This window comes from Manihot esculenta, chromosome 11 (genome assembly GCF_001659605.2).
Source record: "Manihot esculenta cultivar AM560-2 chromosome 11, M.esculenta_v8, whole genome shotgun sequence".
NCBI classification, from domain to species: domain Eukaryota; kingdom Viridiplantae; phylum Streptophyta; class Magnoliopsida; order Malpighiales; family Euphorbiaceae; genus Manihot; species Manihot esculenta.
Window position 1 is genome coordinate 23,816,681 of NC_035171.2, and position 11,484 is coordinate 23,828,164.

At 31.8% G+C, this 11,484-nt stretch overlaps 2 protein-coding genes across 2 annotated transcripts; both read left to right on the forward strand.

Annotated features, from left to right (window-relative positions):
• The first annotated feature begins 6,243 nt into the window (after positions 1-6,243).
• Positions 6,244-6,951, forward strand: LOC110617252 (17.3 kDa class I heat shock protein). Its single transcript, XM_021759923.2, has one exon. It carries the CDS (start codon positions 6,346-6,348, stop codon positions 6,796-6,798), a length of 453 nt encoding a protein of 150 aa, XP_021615615.1. The 5' UTR covers positions 6,244-6,345; the 3' UTR covers positions 6,799-6,951.
• Positions 6,952-7,609: 658 nt separating this feature from the next.
• LOC110617250 (ribonuclease H2 subunit C) lies at positions 7,610-11,026 on the forward strand. Its single transcript, XM_021759919.2, is given in 6 exon segments — positions 7,610-7,967; positions 9,170-9,304; positions 9,306-9,394; positions 9,474-9,566; positions 9,657-9,838; positions 10,748-11,026. Coding segments are annotated over 5 exon segments (471 nt in total). The 5' UTR covers positions 7,610-7,967; positions 9,170-9,266; the 3' UTR covers positions 10,817-11,026.
• The last annotated feature ends 458 nt before the right edge of the window (positions 11,027-11,484 follow it).

Here is an 11,484-nt window from a genome sequence, read left to right on the forward strand (position 1 = left end):
GGTTACATATCAGTCAATAGATAAAGATTGGGAGGAGGTCTTTCGTTAATATGGAAGAGTCATGAATTTGTTTCTGTGGTTGGCTTTTCTTCAAATTTTATTGATTCGGTTGCTTCGGAATGTAATGTTCAATGGAGGTTTACTAATTATTATGGGTTTCCGGAATTGCAACTACGATGTCAATCTTGGAATCTTATTCGAATTTTATCTCGTAAAAACTACTCTAACTGCTCATACTACTCTAACTGCTCATACTTTGGTTAGAGAATCTATCATGTATAATTGTCCATCTATTTGAGATGACAACCCTCTTTATTTGATAGAATTTTATTAATACAGTTTTGCTTTCAAAAAAAATATATATAATTATATATTTAATAATCTTCTGGTATTGTCCAGTTTAATATAATTACATAATTAATGTAAAATAGATAGTAAATTTATTTATGTCTTTTGTTAAATTTTTTTATGACTCGATAGATAATTTGATAAGTCAATAATTTTTTTTTGTATGTTTCAAAATATAATAAATACTATAAGATCTTGTACATTGAACCAGTTTATATATTCATAAAGATACTATCAACGCTATAACTTTTTCACAATTAAAATTTATTTGAATATAAAATTTGACTCAAATTTAAAAAAATTTTATTGGACTCAAATTTAAAAAAATCTTTCTGATTTTCTATGAATGAGGCCCACAGTTCTGTTTTCACTATTTAGGTTATTTCTATTTTGCTCGCGGCTACTCGGAGAATTGATGATGGCATTTTTTATGTACTTGTTATGCTAATATATCTAAAAATTCTTATAATAATGAAAAAAATTAATTTTATATAATTATATATTTAGTAATTTAAATGAATTTTTGTTATCAAAATTAATAAATAGTATTATAAATAGATTATTCATTAATTTTGATAACAAAAATTCAATAGGTTTAAATTATTAAATATATAATTATATAAAATTAATTTTTTATTATTATAATTATGTAATCTTATTAAACTACTAAAAAATTATTAAATATATAATTATATATAAAATTAATCTTTTATCATTATAATTATATAATAGTACTAAACAGAAATTGTATTAAAAATTAATTTTCTATCATTATAATTATGTAATCATATCAAAATTAATAAACTATAACCTATTAAAAAAATAATTTTTTTGATATGATAATTATATAATCATACCAAAATTAATAAACTGTAACCTATCAAAAAATTAATTTTTTATCATAATTTAAATTAGAATCGTATAATTTTTTATCATTATAATTATGTAATCGTATTAAATTGGAATTGTACCAAAAAATTACTACCATAATTTTTTTGTTGTAATTATATAATTGTAATAAATTGAAACTGTATTAAAAATTATTAAATATATAATAATATATAAAATATCTGCTTTCAAAAAAAATAATATATAAAATATGAAAAATTTTAATTGAGATTTAAATAAATAAGGACTATTTAATAAATTTTAGTAAGATATAAGACCTAATAATAATTTTTCATAAAAATTCCTTAAGAATCACTGCAATGAAAATTAGGGGCGGACGTTTGGTCGGCTCAGTCTAAAATCGAACTGAACTGAAATAATCGAAAATCAAATTGAAAAATTTTACAACAATCAAGCTGAATCGAATAAGAGGGATAACCGAATTGAATCGAATCGATCTAGTTTGATTTGATTCGATCGGTTCGATTAATTAAACCGATTTTCAAACTTTTCATTAATTTTTTTTTGGTCATTAATTTTTATTGTTCTAAAATTCAATTGAAATGTTTTAATCTTAACTTTTACGAATAAAAAATCAATAATAATCATAAAATAATATAAAAACTAAAATTTAACATCTCTAGTCTACTATTATAATAAATCGTTCTAATATTTTACACATCATATTCATACATATTCATACATGATATAAAATATAGTCTATAATCCAATACAAATATAAAGAAAGTTATATAATCCAAAAGTTCAAAAGTACATGATCCGAAAAACTGAACGAGCATAAAATTAAACAACAAAGACATCTTTATTTTTGCCATCAAGTTTCCAACCACTATATTTTTCAAACTTGAACTGATATTTCACTTACAAGTATAAAAAATATTATAATAGCTACAAAAACTTATCAGAATCAATTAGAAATCATTTCATTTTATACCAACCATCCAAATTTACGGTATTTTAACTGTTTTCAGTAGTATTGCTACTTACCTCATAATTTACAAATACTGAAAAAAAAATAAAGAAAAATAATTTAATATTTATCAAGTATGAAACATTTAAGTTAATAATAATATAAAAAATTAAATAAGATTTTACATATCTTCTTCAAGTCTTTCTATATCCGCTATTTATTCTTCAATGGACTTACGACAATGGGATTTTCAAAACCAATCTTGTACACATATTAAAGCATCGACAACTTTAGGAGTCAAAGAACTCCTAAAAGGGTCAAGTACTCTATCCCACTACTAAAAGTTGATTCTAATGCAACAGTAGAGATAGGAACTACTAAAATATCTCTAACCATATGGGAAAGGATAGGGAACCTACTAGAATTAAGTTTCCACCAAAGTAATATATCAAATTCATTCTTTTCATCCACCACTCGAATACTCTCGTTAAGATAGCAATATAGATCTGATTTATTTTTAGCTTCTCCAATCTCAATTTTATGTTCAAAAATTGACTACCCAAATTCATCCTTAATCTCTTTTTTTATCCTTCCTCATCCAAGTTTTTCGTTGCAATTGAATCTGCATGACCATCATTTCTATTTGCATTTTTATTAGCAAACATTCTCTTGTATTCGTCAAACAACTCATACACAACTGATTTAATTTTATGTGTTAAATCCAAACCCTTTCCATTCTCATACATAACAGAGAGTGCAAAACCCATAAATTTCATCTTATATCTAAGATCCATCATAACCGCAATATAAATAAGTTTGTTCATTTTATCGGGATACCCCCAATATTTATCAAACTTAACTTTCATTTTCTTACCCATATTTGGCAAAGTTAGGTCATCACTAATTTTCCACTCTTATAATAAACAATCAACTGAATTAATCTCATAAAAAAAAATATTGGAAGATCTAGAACCTGAAATCTTTAATATAAGATCATAAAAATGACCCAAAAAATCTACAATTTTTCTAATATAGTCTCAATCCAAATTATCAGGCACACCATCACATTCTTTAGCAGGTACACGATCAAACTTAAAACATGGATCAATAGTTGCAAATCTATCAAATGCATTTTCAAATTTTTCCGCAGTTCTCAACATCAAATAGGTGGAATTCCACCTAATGAAAATATCCAAAGATAAATGACATTTACTTTGAATCCCCTCCATCTCATAACATGATTTGAACTTTTGCAATCTAGCAGAAAATTGTTTCATATATCTCACTACTTCTCTAACCCTTTTTATTGCTTCAATATTTTCTTTCAGTCCATCAACCACAACTAAATTAATTATGTGGGCAATACATCTCATATGAAAATATTTGCAATTTAAAATTCAAAATCTTCAACCATTGATTTTCTTTTTTAAATATGTAATAGCCACATCATTGGAACTAGTATTATCCACGGTCATTGTAAATACTTTCTTAATTTCCCAATTAAGTAAACAACTCTCAACGGTCATGCCAATATCATCACCCTTATGACTTCTAATTGGACAAAAATTAAGAATTTTTTTATAAAGTGTCCAATTATCATCAATGTAGTGTGCAGTGATACACATATAATTAATTCTTTGCAATGAAATCCATATGTATGTGGTAATGCAAATTCTCTGACTAGACTTTTGAAAGTAACTTTTCAATTTTTTCCTCTCCTCTAAATATAAGTCATAATAATCCCTTAAAACAGTCAAACTGGATGGAATTCAAAATTTAGGCTGTATGCATTCAACACATTCCTTAAATCCTTCCCCTTTTACAAACATAAATGGCAGCTCATCAATAATTGTCATTTTAGCTAACTTACGTCTAGCCACATCTTGATTAAAATGCTAACTATTTAACGTGCCTAATTGATAATTTCCCCCTCCCTCTTGTGTACTAGAAGAAAGTGGTTGTAACAACAATTATGATTGTTTAGTAGTCACACTATGGAGTTTTTTATACATGCAGACATGTGATGTCTAATTGCAGATAAAATTCCTTTTTACAATATTTACACTTGCCTTTTTGAATTTCCATATCATCAATAAATTTAGAGAAGTAGTCCCACACAATTGATCTTGGATTTATACTCTTCCTCTTCATTTTGGAAGTTGCCTCAACAGCTTCAATATTGCTCGAAGTAACTGGAGGTTGTGATGTAGGATTTGATGATTCTTGTTGATCTATCTGCAAATAAATAAATTATAAATCTCAGTCAATTATAAACACTAAATCAAATCTAATGTACATACAAAATGTGGATTGAATCATGCAAGAGATTGAGAATCATGAAGAGATCAGAGGCCAAAGGCTTTGGAGTGCAGCAGAAAGGGAATAATAATGATATCAATAGAAGATTGTAATTAAACAGACCACAATAGAAGATTGTAATTAAAAAGATCAATTGGCATGCGGTCACTAATTAATTTTTGTTTAATTATAATTATAGTGTTGACTATTTATTTCATTTTAGCTGATGAATATTTCGATTGTGATGTATAAAAGACATATTTTCATGATCCAATTTAAGCTCTTATTCTAATTTTTTAAATTATTCACATAATATTTTCATTTACACATCCAAACAAGATTAAATAACAACTAACACAATCTAGAATAGAATACTTCACGGCCATGGGTTTACTTAACTGAAATTATATTGTATATATAGTTAGTTAGTGAAGCATTTCTAGAACCAAGGCCCGTGTTCTCATCTGCTTCATATATGAATTTATTTGTTTTTCCATAAGAAAATGCCCATGATGAGTGCTTTGACATTGAATCATACATTGCTTAATTGTTAATCCTTGGTATGGAACCAAATTCAACAATCAACAGCACACAAATTCAACAATCAATAGCAAATCACAAATATTTACTTACCTTCTACAGTTGATTGACTCAAGTTCAACAGCACATGGTGGCATTGACAGCAGCGATGTACGACACAACCGAGGGCTGGAGGCGCAAGAGGCACTCTTGGTCACGGAGATTGGTCCACGGATTGTGGAAGGTTCAAGGCTGGAAGCACGACACATAGACTCGAAGAGGATTGAGGATTGTGGAAGCATGACCAAATTGTCGACATGCGTGGAGAGCCGATAGAGAGCGACGGCTGACGGTCAATCATTCTAGTCGGGAGGAGAGTGGAGGCACATGCGCGAGAATCTCGCGGCGAGATGCGTGCATGGCTCTACTCAGAAAGAGACTAGAGGCTGGACGGTGGATGATGGAAGCACCGCTGGAAGTGGATGGAGCTTAGAGGCACTGTGAGGTGAGGGCGTGGAGGATTTAGGGCATGGAGAATGGAGCTCAGAATTTGCAATCTAGCGTAGCGTGAACCGTGAAGTACTCATTGGTGGCACAAATGCAGTTAGCAAATTGTTTTAGATTTAGGGTAGGGAAGGGAAGGGAATTAGGGAACTATTGAAACCGTATGGTATAGGTGATTTCATTTTGGTTCGGTCTAATCGAAATTTTTGTACTTAAAATCGAATTGAATCGAAATTATCGATTTTTTAAAAATTTCAAATCGAATTGAATAAAAAATAAAATCAAATTAAATTTTCAAAATTAATCAATTCGGTCGATTTTTTTAATTTAAACCGAATACTTGAGCTCTGATTATAATATATCAAAAAGTAATTTTTTTACCATTAATATTAAAGTTTAAATAAGTTTATATTATAAATTAAAGTTTAAAATAATATTGTTACTGCACTTTAAATTTAGGAATGAAAATAAGACTTCATTTGTTTTATAAAAATATTTTATTTAAAAATAATTTTTATATTTTTAATACTTAAAATATTAAAAAAATTTAATAAATAAAAAATAAATTTATAAAATATAAATTATTTTTCACAGATAAATTAAGTTTAAAATTTAGGGAAAATTACTTTTTAGTCCCTCAGGTTTAACGTAATTAACACTTCTGTCCCTCTATTTTGGCGACCCAACACTTAAGTCCCTCACTTTCTCTTCCGTCCAAATTCGTAGTCCCTCCGTTAAAAATACCCGTTTGGTCAAAGAGTCTAAAGTGAGAGAGAAAATTTTCTACCAAAAATACCCTTAATAAAATCCCTCCCCTATCAACGTTGCCATTTCACGATCAGAGCTGCATCGTCACCATGTCGATCACTGCCTTCTTAGGTAACCGTCGACCTAACGCCTTCGACCCATTTTCACTCGATATCTGGGACCCATTCGACGGATTCCCTTTCCCCTCCATCACCTCCAACGACCGCCCCAGCACACGAATCGATTGGAAGGAAACCCCAACAGCTCACGTTTTCAAGGCCGATGTTCCTGGGCTGCGGAAAGAGGAATTGAAAGTGGAAGTTGAAGACGGAAAGGTTTTGCAGATTAGTGGAGAGAGAAGCAAGGAGGAGAAGTCGGCCGGGGACACGTGGCACAGAATTGAGAGGAGCAGCGGGAAGTTCTCGTGGAGATTCAAGTTGCCAGACGATGCTATAGTCCAGGATGTGAAAGCGAGCATGGAAAGTGGAGTGCTCACTGTGACTCTGCCTAAAGAGGCAGAGAAGAAGAATGCTGATGTGAGGTCTATTCAGATCTCTGATTGAAAATTTTCTCCGAGGCGAGTGGACTCTCTGCTTCTTTGTTAGTATTTTCCATTTGGGTTTTCTCTGAAAACGTTGAAGTTGGGCTTCTGTTCTTGATTAAGCTTGTGCTTGTTGAGTACTAATAACTGAATATATGCAATGGCATTTGTTCCATTTCTCTGTTCTGCCGCCTGCTATTCGGGTTTTGGGTTTCTGCTATAATTTCAAACATCATATATAAAGTAGACAAACTCCATATTCAGATAGCTTTTCATTTGTAAAAAGCAGAGGAAATTTTGATGCAGGAGTTGCATCAACATGAACCAGAAGGATTCTAAAGTAATTAAATGTCCATAATATCACATTCTGCAGGGTAGGTGAAACTGACCAATTCTTCCCTCATCTGTCGAGACAAGATCTGAACTAGACTCATTGAACACCAGTATGCTAAGAATTTGTAAAATTATCCCAGAAAACCCTATAAATGAGATTGCAAGTATGTCTGCAAATCAAGCCACTTGACTGCAAATCAAGCTATTTGAGGAGATGCGAGGGAGAAGAAGAACGAAGAGATTTTGAGAGGGGAGGGATTTTATTAAGGGTATTTTTGGTAGAAAATTTTCTCTCTCACTTTAGACTCTTTGACCAAACGGGTATTTTTAACGGAGGGACTACGAATTTGGACGGAAGAGAAAGTGAGGGACTTAAGTGTTGGGTCGCCAAAATAGAGGGACAGAAGTGTTAATTACGTTAAACCTGAGGGACTAAAAAGTAATTTTCCCTAAAATTTATGCTAAATTATTTACACGTTCCTGCCTTCATTAATTACCGCTCCTTTTTTCTTTTTGTCTAAATCAATGTTACCGCTCCTTCACCCTTCGCCGAGAGTGTAAAATCCAGCACCAAAACCCCAACGCGGTAGTCTCCACTTCCCACTGTTGCGTCTCTTCCGTCGACGAGACCATCCGAGCTAATTTCTCCCTCTCAAGCCCCTCATTTTATCTCGCCAGCCTGTCGTCGCATTTTCTGTCCTTCATTGCGGCTCCTAGTTCAGCCTCCTTGTGTTGTAAAGAAGTCTTCGATTCTCCGGTTGATTTTGTTCCCGTTCATTTCAAACCTGAAAACTTGCAGGCGTTAGAAACAAAGCAGACCTCCAAAGTTTTGTGTGAACTGAGATATCATCTCAGTGGGTAATTTTCCAAGCTATCCTTTTTCTCATTTATTATTTTTTTTAAGTTTTCACCATGCAATCTTACATTTTTTATGGAGCCTATGATGGGAGTCCGAGCGGTAATGAAGGCAGTTCTTTGTTCAGTTGACCTCCTTAGGTTTTGTAAATCATAGCTTTGAATCTTGACTCACTGGTGTTGCCGTGTTTGGGTGGGGTGTGGGGGGCGGAGGAGAGGGAGATCACTCCTGGCATGAAAATTAATTGCAAAATTCTATGGACTATTTGAGTTTAAATTCCTTGGATTTAATTTGTAGATTCTTGTTTAGGTTGTTATGATGAATCGATCATTTTTATTCTGTTAAAGAATGTTTAATGTGAGGTTTGGAATTTGATATCGTGTTTAAGATTGAATGCTAGTTGCGGTGGTTTATTTACAATTTAATTCTCGAGCTTTAATAGATAAACCCGTAATATGAAAATTTTAATTTTGATGGTTAAAACCTCTTGCCGAATTCCTAAATTGATGTTTATAGTGTAATTAGATTTATTTGGATATGTAATTCTGCTTTTGTGCTTTGATAACTTGAATGATGGATGTATTTGTGAAATAGATGGTGAGAAAATATGGAAACACAGTTTCTGACTTTGAGCATATGCAAATGATGAACCATGATCTTATTTTGTTGATTTGGAAATATCCATGCTTTTGGAGAAAATAGATTGAAATTAATACCTTTGCTAATGGATAATTGAACCGCCAAAAGTGGAAGAGAGGACAACTGTGAGCTAGAATTAGCAATTAGTTCAGTGTTGCTTTTGTGTGCTGGAGTAAAAGAATTTAAGAATTCTTTTCTAGGTTGGAATTACTGGAATTCGGATAGAAGTTTTAAATTTCAATTTCAGATACAATTCGAAGGTCATTCTTATAAAAATATATTAAAAGTGCGAAATGATTTTGGGGAACGAGGAAAAGAAAATTTTAGGAAAAATTGAAATGGATTTTTAAATTTTGAATACAAATTAATTTTATTATTCCCTCTCACTCTAATTTCCCCAAGGAGAAGTTATCTTTAATTTTCATAAAAGCATATAACTTGAGGGACTTTATAAGAATGAGGCTGTTGATGTTAATGAGAGACACTTATAAAAACAAAACGGATATAATTAATATAAAAATGAAATGATCTTATTTCTTCCTATTTTTTTTTTTCTTCTCTGAAGGATATGTGCTTCAGTTTTTTCACAGAATCATAATTGGGAAGCAGAGAATGGAAGGAGAGGAAAATTGGGAAGCAGGAACCATAGGAAAGATAAATTTATGCAAAAATCAGAACTTAGCATCAGAGCAACTTCCAAATCTCACTGGGCAGATCCATCACCTCCCTTGCAGCATCAAACATGAAGGCCCTTGTGCTGTTTCCCAGTATTTCAAACCCAAGCCCACAGGTCTCTCTCTTTCTCTCCCTCTCTGTAAATTCACTTTTTTGTTTTTGTTTTTTTCTTATCAGTTGGATTACTTATGTAGGCATTGAACTGGAAGGACTGGTAGTGGAGGAAGCCTATTTCAGAGGCAGGAATTTGCTGGGTGCTACACTTCCTCTTCCACCTGGCTATTCTGGTATGTGTAAACTCTCTCTCTCTCTCTCTCTCTCTCTCTGGAGTCTCCATTACGATTAGAAGAGGGTCTTTTTCTAATTGTCTTTTGCAGGTTTTGTCCTTGGAAAGAAGAATGATAAAAAAAGAAAAGGGTCTGATTTGTCTGAACAGCATTCCAACTGTTGGGACTTGAATGCAAAATTTGAAAATGTAACATATTGGAATCATGATAGCTTACCTTCACAAGATGATACCTTTTTGCGTTCCCTTCATTGGCTGTCTGTTGCACAAGCAGTAAGTTACTTTTTTCTGATCATAATTACTGTACAAGTAATAACTGGGCTTTGATCTCATTCTCAGCGTACATGTATTTGTCAATAACTAGCATTTGGGTTGTGGAATGGGGACCCTTAAGATTATTTTGCATGTGAATCTCACATTTCTAAGGATACAACATCCCTCCAAGTGGAGGGAATGTAATTTCTCGGTTGAAGGAGAAGAATCTCATGATCTGAACTCCAAACTTTTTAGAATTTGACATAAACTATCTAGAGAAATATTATTTGGGCAGAAAATGGTTTTATTATGAACCACAATTACTAATAACCCATACGTTCTCTTTTCTTTATCAAATCTTTCACTCAATAGTAACTTTATAAACAAAACCCAGGCCCCCAAAGTAAAATCTTGCTGAAAGAAAATTTTACATGCTAGAAATGGATTTAGCAGCTGAGACCTATGTGTGCATATATGAACTTGATTTGAATGGAGAAGCATCAAAATAGTTGACCCTAATTAGGTTGGAATTACTGTGACCATTTCTTCAATGCATTTGTAGGCCCTTGTGTTAACTTGCAAAAATGAGTTGGAGAGCTCAAAATCTTCTTTTGTCTTAGTTTCTCAGTTGGAAACTGGATTAAGGGGATGTGTGGTTCAACCTTGACCATGACCATATTCTGTTTAATTACTCGACACTTTAGACCAAAGACTAAGATAATCTACTGCTTAATTAGAATTTTGTATCATAATTATTGAACTTGCGCTATTTTCTAGTCTCCACTAATTGATTTGTGGAATTAACTTGCACGGTTGCGCTTATCATCTCTGGGGTATCTTCAGTTTCTTGCCATCTTATCATCTCTATGGTATCTTTAGTTCCTTGCCATCTTACATAAGAATTTGGTTTATGAATTATAACTGCAGCTGCACAAGCCTGTAACAGCTGAAGATTTGGCTTCTGCATCTATTACCACTCTGGAGAAAAAGAGATGAATCGCTTAGGATATCTGGGGATTTTCTCGTTGGTATGTTGCTCCTTCAGTGGGCTAATCCCAAAGTAGGTTTTTATGTTTGTTTTCATAGCAGAATTCTCTCTGCAGTCATAAGGATTCGAATCAATTTTGCTACAAATTAATTCATATGAATCTGTACCTGAATCTTACCGTTGATTTGAAGATTTGAAACTTATGATTTTCGAATCAATTCTACATCCTAGTGATTCAAATCTATATGGTAAATTGCAAATTTAGGTGAATTGTGACTAAATGGAAAAACTCCATAGTGAATCAAGTGAATTCGTATAATTCAATTGAGTCTTCACCCGATACAATTAATTATTTCGAAAGAGTTTGGAAGAGTTTGTTCACCTTATATTTTCAAAATTTAAGATTTCATTTATTTTTGTTGATAAAAGTGTACAATAAATCCTTTGCTTAGGCTTTTTCTTTTTCACCATTCATTCTTTTCCTTTTTTTTTTAGTTAATTTATTTAATTAATTATAGTTGTCGAGTTATAATATAAATATCAGAGTAAAATACTATTGAGTCATTGAGTTTTTAATAATTTTACCAGTTCGTCTTTGTATCAAATTATTCAATTAAAATGTTCATATATTTTATAAAATTTAAATTTTTATTAAAAATACAGTCAGTCACCGTGA

Bases quoted from the DNA above. Each gene is read 5' to 3' on its own strand.
- LOC110617252 (XM_021759923.2), top strand. From the start codon at position 6,346: ATGTCGATCACTGCCTTCTTAGGTAACCGTCGACCTAACGCCTTCGAC.